The following is a 19,293-nucleotide window of genomic DNA, read 5'->3' as shown; positions in this document are numbered from 1 at the left end:
GAGACTTGCTCAATAGTGAGTTAGTGGTATCGTGGAGCCGTCCAGCCCCCCTGTGGCACACCATTCAAACTCAGAACTGCCATTACAGAGACAGTAACCCATTAATATGAACAGTCCTCTGGGGTGGAGAGCACATCACCACTGTTTCATGCCAATATCAATTAACTCACTTAGCCTCTAAAGGGCAAATCTACTTGCCTAACTGAATTGAGGAAGCTTTACAAATCTACATCACTGTGGGTGTAACTACTTGCACCATTTTTTTCTTAATCAATTTAAGCTGTCGGAGTAGGTTCTCAGTCACCCAGGTCATGGTTATCCACTTAGGGTTGAATCGAGATCAGCTGGACTGTTTGTAGATTCTTGAGGACGTTTCACTTCTCATCCAAGAAACTTCTTCAGGTCTGAAAGGCTGGTGAGGAGTCGCAGGTATTTAACCTGTATATGGACGTTATCCAGGTTGTTGAAACTACTAGATGCAGTAGTTTCACTTCTCATCCAAGCTTCTTAGATGAGAAGTACATCTACAGATAGTCCAGTTGATCTCGATTCAACCATAAGTGGATGATCAATTTAAGCATTCTTAAAGGATAATCCAGAGGATAAGGATTCTCTGAGGCATACCATACCTCCCACCAGCACATGACTGCACTAACAGACCTGCAGACTTTTAATATTCAGTGTGCACAATGATAAGATAACTTGGACAAAAATAACTGAATCAACTGAATGAATAATAACTGTATTACTGAATGAATAGAACAACAAAATGATTGGCAAGTGACGGAAATGAATAAATTTTGATAGCTGCCTAAAAGCTACAGTGAAAAAAAAATGCATTCAGAAATTTAAACAAGTACTGTATGCTTTGGAAAAAAATGTTGATAGCAATGTAAAGTATACACAGAGCAGAGTACATGGGTTAAAACATGAATAAAAAACAGAACTGTCCTTTTGAAATGTTAATCAAAAATGACAGAAACAATGGGGTACAGTAAATATGCTAATGACAAACGCCTCTTGTGCTCAGACGAGGCTATATGGCTTGTGTCCATACATAGATATTAATGAGCCATTGACCTTCTAGCATTCGTGGCCCGGTGCGGATGTAAATAAGAGCTCAAAGTGCTTGGCTTTCAAAAGTTGTATTAAATCAGTGACTCATCAGTGCTATTCATAGTATGCTGCGTAACTACATTTTGTTGAGTTGATTGAGTTGATCTACATAAAAATTGAATTTACCCCCAGAAGCATTCATGCTCTATAATTGTGTGTTGATGTACTGTGATGAGAAAGAGGAAATAATTGACAAGGCTGTATAATAATCACAAGGTAAGACACAGCAGTTTGGTATTCAAAAGTTTGACCTTTACATGTTATGATCAATAGTAAAATGTAGCAAAACCATTTTATCGTTTTTTTCTTGGTGTGATCAAAGTCAGGCATGGAGCTCTGACTAAAAGGTCGATTTAAGTGAGAACTCAGCTGAAAAAAAAATGGACTAAGCATGTTGTTTTATTGTTGAGTCTACCCAGTTCTCATCATCAGCTTGACTCACTGATAAACTTTACAACTTATTGCTGAGTCCTCACTTAAATCAGCAATTTTGCATAATGCACCTTTAAAGGTCCAATTTTTAACGAAAGGCATGTTAATGTAAAATGTCAAAAAATATGATAAATATTATGTATGAGTTCTGGCCTTTGAGAAACTGTCCCGCTGGCTGTCACTAGAATCAGACTGTTAGATGTCCAGTCTACCTCCCAGGGAAAATTATGTCAAATAATGAGGTGCCCAGAGTCTGTCAGGCAGTGCAAAGGCAGGAGAAGAGAAAGGCAAGTGAGAGACTGCCTTGGTGGCTGGCAAAAGCAATGAAAGCAGGGGGAATATGACAATAATGCGGTTGCTTGCAATGTCTTACTTCTGTCCTTACTTTGAATATGATTTTTTCCCCGATTGCCAAGGCAAAATGGATGTAGTAGGTAAAAATGAAGGAGCTGGCCTGTGTGTGCAAATAAGGCAGAGACTTAGGGCCCTATCTTGTGCCACCCGCTATCCGCTGCCACTACCCGCTACCCGCAAATTGCGGATTTAGGAGCTTCCGCTATCCCTAAACGGTATCTTGCGCCACCCGCTATCCGTTATGCCGACTGCATCATTTGCGCCTGGAGGTGCGTCGTGGGCGTGTTTCATGCGCTATCCCTAAAGTTGCTATCTTGCGCACACACTTTAGGGATAGCGGATACCGGGTGGTCCTGACCACCCGCTATCCGCTTTCCCTAAAGTGTGGGCTGTTACGAGAGCGCGCCCAGGCGGCTTCAATGCGCGCACCGACGGAGCCTCGCCACACACACGGTCGGACTGATACCGGGACGCCGCCGGAATGGACTGAGTATATTACTCATATAGACTGTTTAGAGGAAAGACTGTTTTAATTGGACACTTACGCCAGCACGTTTTATTGTTTTATCATAAGCCAGCAGCTGTGCTATATTTTTATTATTATTGTAATATTTTATTTGCCCAATCTACCTTGTCAATAAATTAGTTTACACATAGTTCCCCCTCTGCCTCTTGTGTGTGGTGTGGCCCGGGGATTTTACTCAATCAGTACAACCTTGTGACACGTCCACTTGGACACATGTGGCTCCATCTCCCGAATTAACTCGCCTATAATATAATATATAATATGTATATAAAGCCACCTTGCTTTAGCCTCAGTAGAAGCCCTGAGAAAATCTACCTCCCTCTCTCCATCGCGGGTTTAGGATTTAGGATTTAGGATAGCGCATCCTGCCCTTAAAGGCAATGGCACCTGGCACACTGATTGGTTTAACTGGCGTAACGCCCAAAACACGCCTATACATAATATAGCGGGTAGCGGAGGTGTTTTGCGGATAGCGGGAGGTGCACAAGATAGCAATTTTACGGGGGAACGCCTCTTCCTAAATCCTAAATCCGCAAATAGCGGGTTTAGGGAGTCTGGCGCAAGATAGGGCCCTTAGACAGAAGACGGCAGAGAGGGAGCTCCATGCTGATAACCCTTGGCTTACTCTCTGTATTTGTCACGGTTTTTGACACATGACATTTAAAATATTTCATGATGCTCACAGAAGTGACTTTTTGGACGTGAGGCACTGCCGTTTTGTGAAAAGTCCTTTTAATCTTCCTTTAGCTGAATGTGTCTCTCTGTGCACCTCTGTCCCCTCTCTCCAACACCTTTTTTCCCTTTTTTTTTTCAACCATTGTGACAGATGCCATGCTGCTGGTGGCACAGAGGCTGGAAGGACCTTTCAACATTGAATCCGTCATGGAGCCTATTGATGTCAAGATTTCAGAGGCCATCATGAATATGCAAGAAAACAGTGCCCAGGTCTCCTACAGGGTATGTCAATTAAATTTATTCTCCAGAGAACAGAAATAACATGTCTGATGAGTAGCTGAAGTCCATTCATAACTAATAATAATAATAATAATAATAATAACAACAACAATAATAATAATAATAATAATAATAATAATAACATATTTTATTTATATATTACCTCTCAAAACACAGTTACAAAGTGCTTTATAATAAAAAACGTATCATATTAAAACACAAAAGAGAACTTCAAGCAGTAAACACTGAACACAGTATAAAACACAAAGAGAGTAAAGGGAACTAAAAAGACATAGGATGAAATGAATTCACCAAAAAATAATTTTAAAAAAGTGGGTTTTTAAAAGTGATTTAAAAGATGAGACAAAATTTGTAGCCCTGATGTCCTCAGGCACGTCTTTCCCAAGTCTAGGAGCCCAGACTGCAAAAGCCCTGTCAACTTTGTCTACCAATCTGGACCAGGGCCGAAGATCTCATGGTGAGACGTAGGGCAATAGAAGATCAGATAGGTATCTTGGGGCCTGGCTTCTTTGGGCTTTGTCAGTAATCAATAATAACTCAAAACAATTATAAAAGCAGCAGGTAGCCAGTGCAGGACAGCCAGGGTCGGTGAAATGTGATCATTTTTCAAAGAGTTACAGGAGTCCAATCGACGAGTGATAAAGGAATGGATGACAGTTTCCAGATTTGTAGTAGGAAGAAATGGCCTAATCCTTGAAATGTTTCTGAGATGATTAAAGTGGGATTGAAACATTGAATTAACATGCTTGTCTAAGCTGAGGTTTTGATCTGATGCTGAGTTATTGAATGGGACAGAGAACCAAGACTGCTTGTTAGTTTAGCATTTGCACTATATAGACATATAATCAGTACCTCTGTCTTATAGATAGATAGATAGATAGATAGATAGATAGATGTTAACAGGGTTATATCTTAGATAGGTCAGAGTATTGTCCACAGAAAAATGGAAACTGATATTATGTTTGCATATAAGGTGGCCAAGAGGGAGGGATGTATGTGGAAAACAGGATCGGGCCTAGCACTGAGCCTTGGAGCACCCCACAGTGAACACCTGTTGCAGCTGACCTGGATTCAGCAATACAGACACAAAATGGACTGTCTTTTATGTAGGACCCGACCCACTGCAGTGCCACTCAAGCCTGCCCGGGTTTCAAGACAGTCTAAGAGGATATCCTGGTCAGGGGTATCAAATGCTGTGCTTAGATTCAGGAGAACAAGAATGGATTAATGTTCAGCATCAGCTGACAGCACAAAGTCATTTATTACCTTGAGAAGAGCAATTTCAGTGCCATGTTTTTTTCTAAAGTTGGACTGGAACTGGAAGATACTGTTTTCATGAATAAAAGCCAGCAGTTGATCTGCTACAACCATTTCTAAAACCTTAGCTAAAATGGGATCTTTGCAGTAGGTTCAAAGATTGGTTACGTTTAAGGGGGGACTGGTAAAAGCATCTTTTAGAAATTTTACAAGAGGAATATCTAAAGGACAGCTTGAAGGTTTCACTTCCATTACCAGGTCAGTCAGAGGAGATGGATTTGATTAAATTTGATTAAAAGAGCAGACGCAAAATGCACAGGGCTTCTAAAATGTAATTGGAGAATAGGGGAGAATTTCTAATTTCTAAATTTCTTTAAAAAAAATTCAAAACCTCTAATGGTTGAGATCTTCTGAGTAAAGAAGGAAAGAAATTTGTCACATTTCTCAAGGATGGCATCTAAAAATCCGGCTCAGGGCAGCATCAGTGATGCAACATTCTTGGGTTGGACTGGTTATTTTTGATAAGGGTAGAGTGCTTTTAGAATATTTAACCACTGTATTAAAAGCCTTAAGTAGAAACCTGAGGAGTTCTAGGTGAAATGTGAGTTAAAGAGGAAAGAGTAAAGAGCAACCAACTCAGCTGAGAGTGAAGCTTCCTAGCTTCGTGTTATTATACACTAATGGTACTATCATCTTATTTCCTTTCTTGCTGACTCATCTATGAGTTTGTTGTTTGTTGCTTTTTTATTCTGTAAAGCACTTTGGAAACCTTGTTTTGGAAAGGTGCTATATAAATAAAATTTCGTATTAAAGTCACACTGTCACATACGCATTCAGGAACAACTGGGCTGTGTCTAAGGTGTGTAGAACAACACGTTGTAATTATGTCCAAGTTTAGGTTTTTGTATTTGAATTATATGTTTCATTTTGGTCAGATAATCTTAGTTCAACTAACAGTAGTTAATGTGTTTCCTGTGTTTTACTGCATTTTTCTTTGCCCACAAAATTGTAGTCAGAGAAAGAAAAAAATGTAGGTGGTTGTGAAGACATTTTTCTGCCTACACAATGTTGGATGCCAGTTCTCATTCAAGGCTAAATGCTCAGTTGGCTTTCTCATGGAACAGATGCAGTTGTGTGTATCGTTTAAGTATATGTGGTGATTTCCCCAAAGCCTGTAAAAACTTAACTCTATCATCTTAAATAACACTGGTCGTGGCTTAGAGTTGAATAACCTATCAACGTGGTTCAGTGTGACTTAGAATGCTGTCATGCTGGTAATGTGGGGTGAATGATCCACAAGGCCTTAACATAACATGGTGTTTTCCCTATTTTCCGTATCCTAAGTAATTCTAACCGCTGTAGCAGTCTGACGGTTGGGTGCCCATCTCTTTCTAATTGCAGGTTTTTCAAGGCTGTGGCCAGCCCAAGCCCTCAGGAATGAGTAGGTCTACCCGTGGTGTTTCGGATGTGTTCAACGCCCGCTTCAGACCATACAGTCCAGAGGAGCGGCCTACCACTGCAGCTGGCACAAGCCTCGACAGACTGGTAAGGAGACAGAGCCGATGCTGCTGTTTTCAGGCGAGACATTGCTTCAGAGTAAACATCATTTGTCTTTCTGACTTGACACTGTTGATTAAAACTGGTGATTTGCCATTGCAAGCCCCCGGAGCCGGAAATTAATTCTTTGTACTTGTCCTCCATTCAGGCCCCTCTATCGATCTGTGTTTGTTAACGAATCAACAGCTTTACCCCAAGAGGGCAGTGGAAGGTGCGCTGCGCTGCATCCTGTGCCCTTCTCGTCTCTGTGTACTTGGCAAATAGCAAAAAAAAAAAAAAAAAAAAGAGAGTGATAGATTTTGTGAGACTGACCAGATCAATTGTTTGCTGTAAAGCAAACCTTTATTTTCTATCAGATTAGCTGTATGTTTGTTAGATTGGATCTTGTTACATGGATTTCCATCTCAAACAACCTTGAAACCTAAAATGCTGCATCAGGGTAAAGGTTAACATGAAGCTGACAGTCCAATTCAGCTGAGAGACAGTTCTCATCATGGATTACCTTTACAGCCACGCTGCCCTTCCTCTCTCCCCTCTAGCCCTTTTCAAATTGACTCTTTTCAAAATGTCTATCAGCTATGTAGAGCTATTTTCTCAAAAGCTAAAAATCTTAAACTGCTGGCATTTATTTTTTTTTTTCTTTGCACCAATTCCCTTTCAAAAGTACAGAATTGATTGAACACTAATTTTATTCTGTGTGGGTGGGTGGTTAGTCAAACTCACCCACGGTGTTCAAAACACGCTCGATAGAATGTCTCAATGCTTTTTGTAAGGTTAATAATAGGTTACTTACTTAATGAATAAATGAATGGGGAAAAACATTAATTTCTGCCATCTGGCTGCTGGAATTATTGAACAATAAAGAAATCATTTGTACTCAATACCAATGTTTTTGCACAACATAGGCAAATTCCTTCTGTATGTATTTTAATGTCTGATATATTGTAGCTGCCTCTCTAGCTGTGTACGTCCATTAACGAGTCTTTCCACCTACTCTGAATGCTTAATTAAATCTTTCTGTTTCCCTGCCTTCACGCTGCAAACCAGAGGATTGTCTGGAGTGCGATGCAACACAGTGTAAGCTTCATATTTCCATATGCATTTCAGCTCTATAGAGCCTATTGAATTGAAGCATCATCACTGAGACACATCAATAATGAAGTGTTGTTGTTGTGCAGTTTTGGATACATAGGGTTGTGTAAAAACATTAATGGAATAAACAAACACTGTGGCATCTAAATCCTGATGGTATGCAGTCGCCAATGTGCTCTGTGTCAACCAGAATATAATTTCCCTCTCACACGGGAGAAAATATCAAAAAAAAGACCCTTTTTGAATTTGCTATTAAGGAGTATCGCTCCTTTGATTTTCAAAGGGTTGCGATCTTGGAACACTGCAGACCTTGATCATGACATCTGTGGTGTATTGTTGAATCAAAGCATTGGCTGTTAAACATAGCATTTTACAGTGAAGTTGCTAACACCACAGGGATCGTGGAGCACATGCCGCAGTGTCCTCAGCTTGTGAAAACTCCTCTCTGGGGATCCAACACATACTTTTCCTCACCCACTATATCTATTCTAGACACATCAGAGACCAAGACCCCCATTGCCTTAGCTAATAGAGTCAACTCCTGGAGGAAGCCAACCAATCAGCAGGTGACCTGCTCCATCAGAGCTGGCAGAGAGGAGAGCTGTGAAAAGTTGGGGAGGGGTTGTTGCAGCCAGCATCTGCTCTAATGGTACAGTGAAATGAGGGCTCCAGACTGCTCATGAATAACTGGGCAATTAGCCTGCCTGGAGAATCCCTCAAGATGGAGCTGAGTGACAGGAGCTTATTTTTGACATGTGATAGCTAGACAAGTACACCTGAGCAGAAGAATCTATTATCAACACCCATGTGCTCCAGGAACCCATTTCATAGTTTGGTGATCATAGTGGCCACAGGGAGTGGCAAATCATGACGGTTGGCGTATTGTTCTAAAATAGGGATAAATGTTGTTTGGCTAGTGCAGAGAAAAAAGCATAGCTAGTCTATCCATCTATCCAGCCGTCCGTCCATCCATCCACTTTCAAGCCAAAAATCCTAAAATAGCTGTTTTTTTTGTTTTTTTTTGTGCAAAGCTCCACATTCATGTACTGACAGCCATAAAAGATTAATTGATTTATGCTCTTCCATTTTTTCATCAGTGTTTACCATTCTGGGTTTAAAAAATGTTGTTTATCCCCGTTTCAGGTCAAGACTTTCCGTAGAATTTGGTGTTATTTTCATTCAAGTAAACTTTGGCATTACTGCCTTCGGAAAACATTTTAAAATGTAGTGTTGACATCCAACTTCCCATAATAACAAATGGGTTTTAAGCTGTATTGGTTACAAGAGATGGCCTCACTGATTAATACTTCTACTTTATCATATTTGACTGTTAGATTATCAAGTGTAACCTTTAAGTACTTGGTTATTATAAGTGATCCATCACTCTCTGAAATCCTTCACTTCAGTTAAAAGTCACATTTCTTTTAAGATGATGCATGCATATCCCTAAGTAAATATCTTTATCTTGTCCATATTGAAGAATTTGAATTCCTGTTGCCATCTTATATATCTCTTACCATAAATCTTTAACAGCTGTGACATCTGCCAAATTCCCCACCTTGCAGCCTGTTTCCTGCATTTTAAGTTACATATTCAAGAAATAATAATAAAGTATTGCATCACACATGTTCCTATCAGAATGATTTAGAAACTGATGATTGTGTCATTATTATAACTGCAGCCTAAAACTGCTTAATTGCGTGAGGTCTAATACTGAGCATATTGTGAAGGTATGTGGAACACTCTGTGTGAAATGTACTGAAATGGCCACAGTCACAGAGTATTATTTCAAATCACAGAGTACTATTCTCCACAAAGGATGGCAAAAATAATATTCATGAGAACACTGGCATGTTATGAGTCATGTTATGAAACCCTTGAACTATAGTCATGGTAGCAGCGGGTTGTTGAGCCTGCGCTGAATGCTGGTGGTTGGGGTCGTCTGCCCCAGATTCCACACATCTGCTGTGAAGTCGGTGCTGCAGCCTACCTCCAGCTGCCAGCCATTAAACAGGGAGCGGGTGTCAGTCTCGTCTAACAGCAGCCTCGCGCAACTCGGCCAGTTATCTGTGCCACAGCATCTATCTGTTTATTCACCCTCAGGGATGTCTGGGTTTCCTGTGGGTGCGTTGCTCTCCAGCTCAACTTTGTCGTCCCATACACCGCTGTCATTTAGATTTCTGTACATGATAATTACCCGTGACAGAGCCACTACTCATGCTCATGACGGTTAACAAAGGTTTAACGCGTCCTTTGATTAGAATTTAGTGTCTGAATTCCCCACTAAGTTCTCCAGTCAAAGAATGTGCGATGGGTGGCAGGGAGTGTCTGAGTTCGTTTCTTCTGTTGCTTATGAGGAGCCTGGAGGAGCGGGCCCACCTCCAGCTCAATGAGCCATGACTGTATAATTGCCTGACATTCTGTCACAGCACACACCCTCAAAGCTCTGAGAGAAATGGAGATTTGAAAGTCCAAAGAGGGGATAAAGGCACGGCAGATTGTCAGGCTCAGAGGTGCATTTTAGAGAGGAAGAGGAGTGTTTAATTTGAAATTTGTTATAAGTTTTGTGGAAGTTCAGTCTTTTTTGTTGTGTTTTGTTGCTCTGTTTGCCTTTGTGTACAATAAAACAGTTGCATTTCATCATCATGTGATATTTTAAAGATTTTATCAGAGCTAGATGCAAAAACTGAGCAGCACAGCGGCTCAGTGGTTAGCCCTATGCCCGCACCGCAAGAATGTTCTGAGTTTACTTGTGGTCTTGGCCTTTTTTTCAGTGGAGTGTGCTTGTTTTCCATATGTTAGTGTGGATTTCTTCCTACAGTTCAGAGGCATGGAAGTCAGGTGGAATTGACGTGCTAAATTGCTCATAGGTGTGAATAAGACTGTTATTGTCTGTCTAGCCCTGTGATGGACTGGCAACCTGTCGAGGGTATTTTCCTTTCTACTGCCTAATGCATGCTGGGATCGGCTGCAGCCCTCCCGTGACCTTGAATAAGAATAAGCTGGTGTAGACAACAAAAGAGAGAAAGATGCAATGTGGTGTTTTTGTCTTGATATTTTGTGTGATTTAAAAAACAAGCATAGCTGACTATGCTTCTCTAAATCACTAATTTGGCAGCAGTAACTACATGTGGGATGTTGTACAGTATGAGGTGCATAAGTAGTCTGATGTGTTGATGCAGTTAATTAGTTTGCACAGAATTGTCCATGATCATACACTTGAAAGTCCCATGTTTTCTAGCTTCAGATCAGTGGAGGACTGTGAATTGCTCTTTGTTCAATTTTTGCATTTGACTGAATGATCTCGCGGCATGGATGTAACCTCCCGTGTGCACTGTGGGAAATTAGATAAGTCCAGAGCATTGCCATAGACAGAGTACCAAGCTGCAGACAAGATGAAATCTTTTCTATATTTGGTGTTTGGTAATAACCATAATAGTGCAGCGTCTTGTTTTTCTACTGTCGCTGTCATGATGTAATTATAAGAAGAGGTAAGAAGATATATTACTCCAGTAAAAGACAGAATATATATCTACACAGTCTTATTCTGTCATTCCCCGCCATGTACAATGGGAAAAGTCAAGTGAAACATAAGTATGTGGTTTGTGAAGTCAACTGTCAGGAAACACTCATCCTTTCCTTTCCCAAAACCTTGACCCAGGCATAATCCTGCTGCAGTCCAGGCATATTTCAAGCCACTGAAACATTCTTGTTTTGGATACGGCTTAATGGAAGTAAGTAGGCCTATCCACAGTGCCATTCTTAAAGTTGTTGTATTTACTCACTCCAGCCCAAGCCATGCAATTACATAGATTCCACAGATTCTAACATAATTGATACTTTTTCTAAGACCGCATGAAAATAAACAGTCCAGAAATGGACAGTCCTATTATTTGACAGCAGATTTAACAATGTCCTAAATGAAGTGCCGCACTCAAGCATGAATATGTGACTGCTGAAAATGATAACCTGACAAGTTAAAAATGTATTCACAAATATGAATCATTAACCCAAGACTGCTTTGGAAACAGTTTAACTGCTTTAGCGTGCTTATGCATTAGAAGAGAAATGTGGAGAACCCAATAGTTCATAAATTGAACTGGTTCATTGATATTAAAGAATGTATAAAATGAATCCGTATTATCCTGTGCTCTACACGGTCACAGTGGCATATCAGTGGTCACTGCCATGTATTTTCAACCCAAAAGACGAAAACATGAAATACTTCCCGAACCACAGAGATGATGTCAAGGCACCATTTTCTCAATCACACAGCTGTGTTTACTGCTGGTGAGCTCAGAGAGAGAGTAACTTTTATTTCCAAGGATGTCACTCTGGTCTGCTTGCAAATATGAACAGCTGTGGCATTGTACCACATGCAAATACCCTAGATATGCATTTCACTACAGGCAGAGAGCCAAAAGCGTTCACAGCCCTGTTTCCGGTCCCTACACAATAGTGATAGTATATTCTCTTCCCTCACATCAACATTGATGTCTCACTTTAGGATACCTCTGCTTGTGTATTCCTCAGATGATGTGAAAATGGGAAATGCTCTGAAGCTTTATTTTATTTTTTAGTCCATATTTCAGCACAGGGTGTACTGTACTTACTGTTGTGAGTGCCATACTCAGTTTAGCATGGAGTGTTTATGAGACAAAGCCACTAGAGTTAAGGTCAGATAGAGCCCTTGGCAGCTGGGAAAAGCTTTTGGTTCCTCTGATGAAGAAAAATGTTCACCTTGTGAATAGGTGAAACTAAAATTGATTTGGGAATGTCACTCATCCATATCAATGATCGATAATCCTTTGCAACACTTGGGAACGGGATTCAATGATGATTATTTTTAATCGTGTAACCCCACCTCTTCAAATAACTCTCACATGCACACTTATTTTGAAAACTGTGTAAATAAATTACAATAACCTCAAGTGTTGCATTGATGAGTTGGCTTTTTAAATTAAAATTCACATCCTCCCTGCTGTCTTTGGTTTACGTTTGTTTTAATCCATGCATACATGGATTTTGAAAACAATTTAATTAACATAATTGGTCAGTTAATTTTATTTGTTTAACCTGTGTTTTACCAGGAATTGCCCCATTAAGATAAAAAAAAAAAAGTCTCTTTTCCCAAGTAGTCCTGGCAAAAATGGAATGAATGTTCAAGTCACAATAAGTACAAATAAAGTTTAAAGAGAGATTAAGAGATAAAGTTATTCTTGGAATTTTTTTTTTTTTTTTTTTTTTTTTTTTTTTGGTTTGGTTTGGTTTGGTTTTTCTCCCAAATGGTGCAATGAGAATTAAAATTTAATGGTAGGTTGAGGGATAAAGCTTTTCCTAGTATTCTCTCTCTCTCTCTCCCTCTCTCTCTCTCTCTCTCCCTCTCTCCCTCTCTCTCCAGTGCATTGAAAAATAAATCCTAATGAGAATGAAATTGTTCCTGGTAGTTCTTTTCTTCTATGATCCATAAAATTAACAAATTGAGTGTTTGTTTATGATTTACACTGAAATGAGTGCCAGTACCAATACTGAGTGTAATTTAGTTCTTAAATTAAGCAACATTACTTGTAATACATGGGAAGCCTTACTTCTACATGCTGAGGAATGTTCTCCAGGTTGCTTCTCTCTACAACACTATTAACTCTACAGTACGCTGTATTTGATGCCGACTGTGCAGCCTGGCATTTCCAAGCATTAACAACCATTTACGAACAACAGAAAATATCAGATGCCATTTTATAAAAGCAAACAAAAACTGTACTGACCTTTTATAAATACATTATTTTCCTTTCATAAAGTATTCTACAGAGGAGTTATAATAATAGTAATAACCTCAAAAAAGTAAGTTAAAAAAAAAATCACAGTTCTTTATATAGTATTAATTTAGTTAGTTAGTTAGTTAGTTTACCCAAGATAATAACAAACTGTTAGTAAATGGCTAACTAGTGTAGTCAGAAAGCCTTTATTATTATTTCCTAACACATAATATGAGAAGCTGTTAATTTTAAATTGTTATTAATGATTAATTATCACCTTAGCATTAACAATTTGAAATACTAATTAAAGATTAATTATCACTTTAGTGTTAATAATAAACCTTTGTAAACTATCATTATGGTAAATTATGGTAATTATGATCAATTCACTCTTCATTTGGAATGGTTAATACAAAGCATTACCAAAAACTAATGAACAATCCCAAGCTACCCTGCTGCCAACGCATCAACTCTGACTTAAAGGGAGGATGATGCTTCAGCTTCTTCTAGCTTCAGAGCAGACATGTAGGATATGTGTAAATGTAATGTGAAGATGGTTGTAGCAGAAATCACCAGATCTCAATGTAAGGAAGACGTTCCCCTAAGCTCAGACAGACAGCCCTCTTCTGTCTTCCTGGAGTTATTGGAAGAGCTCTTTCTCACTTGAACAGACCGTATTCCAGTAAGACTTACATCTAAGAGCCATCAACCCAGGATTTTGAAGGTGTGAAACCCCTGGTGGCAGCTCACCTCCACCCTAAGTTGTCAGAAACTGCTCCAGGACTCCCACTCTGCCCTCAAAGGTCAACTGCTTTCAGTCTGCAGTGACAGAAAGGGTCTACAAAATCTCTGAACTTTACCTCAATGCTACATCTGAAGAGATTTTGTTAAAGGACTTATAGGCTAAGCCTGACACCATCGTGATCATGGTGAGCACCGATCTCTGCTGGTTTAGAGGTGCGCTGTTCAAGCCATACGAAAAACTATGGCCATGATGGTATTCCAGTAAATGGCAAAATGGCCCAACCTGACCAACCTGGAGAAAAAGGAAATATTGGCCATGTGAGTCACCCCTGAGGGTAATTTTCTCACTGCCCTTGCTTCAGTGCAGATAAGGTGCAGGGTTTGCATGCACAGGATGAATACTTACTTTACTGAAGCAACCTGGTCTAGCTGTCCAGCTGAGCAGATAGGGGATTTACTCAAGTTTCTCATTCCAAAGGAGAGGGAACATGCTATCTGTGCTTTTATGGATCTGTATACATGTATCTCAGGAAGTACAAGTTCAAGATGCTGACACGTCTCCAATATGCTTGTATGCTACATTCTGGGGATTTATTCATGTCAGTTGGCCTTAATGATGCATATTTCCACCTCCACCTGCAGGTATCAATATCCTCCACACAGGAATTATTTGAGATTGTTTTTGAAATGCAGGGATCCATAGCCAGCCCTAGTCCCATGAAGGGAACAGACATTCACTTAGCAATATTGCTCGATGATTGGGTTAAATGTGCCCGATCCCAGCAGGAAGCACATGGCCACATTGGTTGTTCATACCAGTGTCTTCAATGGTATGAGCTGGTTCGCAGGATACATTTATCTAGTCTGGGTTTTATTGTGAACAGATTAGTGTACTCATGCCAGTCCAATGCTCATTTGGATTCAGTGTCATTCTGACCTCATCTAAGGTCCACTGAGGGAGTGTGTAGTCCAATTTTAAGCAGGGAACATGATTCTTTTCAAAGTCATTTAGCCCTGAAACATCAATCCACCAAACATATAGACAGCATGTTTTGGTAAGGACATAGAATACCTCAAATAGTGTCTCAAATCACCAAGGTGGTTTGGGGTCCCAACAATTATACATGATGCATAGACTGATTATCTGGAGTACTGTACATCTAAAATTACTGAGGGCAGCTTAGCTTCCAGGAGCTCAAAAATTTGGGTGCAGAGTCTGTGGAAAACTGCTGTATGTTGAATTGAAACCCCACGTAAAAGCAGTGAAATGTGTGCTCAGGCAGAAGTGGGTTTGTTTGCAGTGAGAGAGAAATCAATGTCCCCTGTTCTTTTTGCACTACAGGGTGGAGTCACAGGCATGCAAATGGCTTTGCAGGGTCTTTTATATGTTCCCATCACTAGTCTTAATTTCCCCAACTCTGGCTAGAGTAAGGCAGAGGGATTTATAATTAATACCGATTGGTCCTCTCTGGCCAGCAAAATCTTGGTTGGTAGAGATAAAACAGATCGTGTGCAACCAACTATGATAGCGTCCGCCACGCAGGGATCTGCTGTCACAAGCACAGAGGGAAATCTTTCATCCTCACCTGGAGGGGTTGCCTTGCATGAGTGGCTTAATGAGAATTCTGCTGGTCTGGTGAAGAATGTCACGAGAACTACTACCTGTATGAATGTGAATTGTGAGTATTTGTGGAATTGTGTACCACCTCACGGGAAATTTCTTTCCAGCATCTGGTGGTAGTCATTGTCATTTTCCAGGAATAAGTAGGTGAGGATAAAGGCTTCTCTAGGACAAAGGTATGTCTAGCAACTATGTCAGCCTCTCTTGTAGAGTTTGAAGGCTAGATGTCAGGGCAATATACAAAGCCCTATCAATTCATGTATGGAGAAAGTAGACTACTCCTTCTTTCCAAGCAAACTGTCTTGGCATGGAAGGTTGCAGTGGTATTGGAGGCAGTGTCCAACCCACTGAACCTCTGGAGCAGATGTTGTTGTCAATGGTGTTGGCAGAGTGGGTCAGTAATATCCTTGCCCTTTCTGTGCTCTTTGATTGCGTGCAGTTTGTCATAGGAATTGTGAGGGTGGTTTTAAAGACAGTCTCTGCATTTTTACATAAGGTGATGAACCTGTGCTCCCACAGCAAGCTTACAGCTTTATACCTCCCACTATTCTCCTCACAGAAGCAACAGCAGTTGAAGCAACAGCTTCTCTTATGTCCACTGTGTGCATTCCACATACAGTATGCATGGACAGAAATAAGTCATATAGCAACAGTGACTGATTATTTGTGCTCTGCACAAAACCTCATACAAGGAAGTCTGTCATAAATGTCTCTCTCATTGGATCATAGAAGCGATTGGTCTGGCCTACACCCAGAGTGGAGTGCAGCCTCCCACAGATTTGGGTGCTCACTCCACATGAAGAGTAGTTGCTTCCAGGGCCTAGTATAAAGGGTGTGTGTCTAGCTAAGAGATTTGCACAAATTGGACATTGCCTTTCACCTTGGCTTGGTTTTAGAAACTAAATGTTGACACACAAAGTCTGGTGCACATAGTTTTTAGTGTGGGCACATAATTAGGTTAGGAGGGCCTTGGAGCACCATGATTTGGGCACACACACTTGGTTTTCAAGCTAAGCTTGCCTGGCAGTGTAAGGTAGCATTTCCCGTTGTGAAATATTGAAGCAAATGCTCGAAAGACGACTTGAAGTTACAGCTGTAACCCTCTTTCTTTGTTAGCATGAGAGAAATATCTCATTGAACTGCCTTTCTTGTTAGGGATAGAGAGATCAGTTGTTCAACTGAATGACTTAACACTGCCAGCCATTAAGTATGGGCCCTCCCTCCTTACACAGTCATCACAACTGCCAAACAAGCATTGCCGGGCATAACGAAATAATGCTTTTGAAGAATCTGCTGGGAAAGACATATCCCATAATGAATCATCTGTCTCATACAGTCAGAACATGGGGGTTTACGGGAAGTACAGTAGCCATAGAATCCTTATCATCTGAATTTTCAGTGTGTTATGAAACACAAAGAAGGTGAAAAGCTCACACTGTTTTTTGTTTTTTTTTTTAAATGTAGCAGTGTTTTGAAAGTATAGTGTAATAATCAAAATTATCCAGATTAATTTATTCTCTCACAGATGAATCCAAAATTATTTCCAAGCACTGTGCATGTGCCTACATGCCATGATGAAGGAGAATTGCTCCAAAATCATTGCTCATACACCTTTCAGCGTTTCAAGTCCAATTTGTTTCAAAGTAAAATTTTAGCAGTCCCTGGAGATGTGAATTTGATGGTTTTAAGGAATCCAAATGATATCACTTTTAAGGCATAAATGTGTATGAGGTCTTCTGTTCAGATTGCTCATAGACTAGAAAAGTTTGACAACCTCATCTTTTAGAACAGTGTTGTTGCAAGTAATCCTCTTGTCAAGTCAAGTCTAGGTTGAATCGCTTTAATGTTCAAGCCACTTATTAAGTGTCAGGATGTGCAGACAACATACAAGTGAGTAGTTGTCATGCTTTGCTCAGGAACTATGACTGTAATTCAAACAGACTTAACCAAAAAAATCAAGATAGCGACAAGGCAGTTTGAGAAAAATTGTGAAAAAGAAAAAGTGTGACTGTACAGCAGCGTTATAATTGACACTGTTTAATCAAAGGTGAAGAATAAAGAACAAATTAGCCCACAGTTACTTACAACAGAGCACAGTGTCCTAGCTTGCTTGCAAGTAGTGACTCATAAGTTGTCCTACCTTTGGTTAGGGCCGTTGCTGTTTGTGTTAATAGTAATCTTGTTTTATTATATAAGGACAAAATGAGTTGGGGCTAGAGAGAGATGACTTAAAGCATATATTCAAATAAATAAAATAATAGATTATTTTGCACATTTGTTGATATTTGTTCCTTTTTACTACACCATCATCATAGCTATGATTGATTCAAGTTGTCAAGCTAATTGTAAGTCCTGGGCTTTTTAGGGACGGAGGCCAAGTCAGCCAGCATTTATGAGAATAAGATATAATGTTGCCAATGGTGTGATATTCCTCTAGAAAGCAGCAGGATCATCAAGAGATTTTATGTCACTGTTTCAGTCAAGATAGCTCGCCTTTTCCTTTTGGTCTCTTGTTAACTGAGCTCCATCCATGGTTCCTTCTTTCATGGTAACTAATGGCAGTGCCATGAAGGCACTGCTACTTTTCATATCTGTCAATACGTTAATGAGACACATTGGCCCCATTACACTCTGGCCTGGCTGCCTCCCTGGGGAACAGGGGAAGCAGGGAGACAGCAGGCCTGCCAATGATTGCTCTGTTCTTCTTCACAGTGCGAAGCTTCCCTTTAATCATCTCCCTTTTTCAAAAACTTCTCTGGTCGTATCCTAGGGCAAATCACAAGCACAAACTCACCACTATTTCATCAATATTCTGTCATTTTCCCTCACCATGGGATCGTTGTGTGATAAATTGTGCTCACCATGATAAACTATATTGCCTAACTGTGTAGTTGCCTAGGGACTGAGCACAGGGCTAGAGGCAATATTATGTAAAATGGGCCTCTCCGAATCTGTCATACTGCAGTGGCAATTGACAATATGTAAATATTACATGAACTACAACAACATAGTGGGAGTAGTCACTTACTCAAGGAAAACCTCGCCATGTTGTGCACATAGCACATAAAACATGGGGCATAACTTAAATTGAATCAAGTGGTCAGTTAGAGGTTGGTGTGTAACACATATACAGTGATTTGTGGCCCTGTCGAATTTCCTTAAAATCACAAAGGATGCTTGCACATTTCATGATATCATTAATGTTACTCCTTTGGTGCTTTTTAAATTGTGTGTGTGTGTGTGTCCATGCGTGTGTGTGCGTGCATGTGTGAAACCTGTTCAGATTAGCCCAGAGAGACTCAAACCATTAGTAGGTAATTATGCATCTCTTGTAACAACACCATTTCTGCTATTCTTGGAGCCATGGAACATTTTTTTAAGCAAGGTACAGAGATATTCACCGTCACATTAAATGATGAATTATTTCTCCCACAGCAGTTATGAAGATGCGTTGAAAGTTTCAGAATAAAGTTACACCTCCAGGGTGTCGCAGAACTTGATGATTCAGTGCAGAATTCAACACTCCTCTCCACTCAGCTATGGAATCAAAACGGCACGTGACAACATTTGTCTGACAGTATCGCAGTACTTCTAACCTAAGTGCTGTGTCTTACCATTACTGTTTGAACCATGCCTCATGTTATGTTAAAACAGCATACACTGTATTTCTTCAAACTAGCTTTTAAATCGTGAGGTATTTATGACTCCATGAGGACTGATAAATATTCATTGCCTTTATTTATTTCCTCACTAGTATCCATACCTTGCCTTCAGTTTCTGGCAGATACAGCATTGAGATGGATCTTGCAGAGTTTCTGCTATTGTTCGAAGGCTGGGCTGCAAAATCAAAACAAACAGAAAAT

At 40.1% G+C, this 19,293-nt stretch overlaps 1 protein-coding gene across 1 annotated transcript in view; it reads left to right on the top strand.

Moving 5' to 3' along the window:
* The window catches only part of LOC115379852 (glypican-6-like), an 86,332-nt gene that overhangs the window by 54,084 nt on the left and 12,955 nt on the right, over positions 1-19,293 (top strand). Inside the window, exons 5-7 of the mRNA XM_030080782.1 lie at positions 3,255-3,385; positions 6,062-6,205; positions 7,265-7,294. Of these exons, the coding sequence (XP_029936642.1) occupies positions 3,255-3,385; positions 6,062-6,205; positions 7,265-7,294 (305 nt within the window). The remainder of the gene's footprint in view (positions 1-3,254; positions 3,386-6,061; positions 6,206-7,264; positions 7,295-19,293) is intronic.

The sequence above is a fragment of the Myripristis murdjan genome, chromosome 21 (assembly GCF_902150065.1).
Source record: "Myripristis murdjan chromosome 21, fMyrMur1.1, whole genome shotgun sequence".
Classification (NCBI taxonomy): domain Eukaryota; kingdom Metazoa; phylum Chordata; class Actinopteri; order Holocentriformes; family Holocentridae; genus Myripristis; species Myripristis murdjan.
This window is presented reverse-complemented; position numbering and strand designations above follow the sequence as displayed.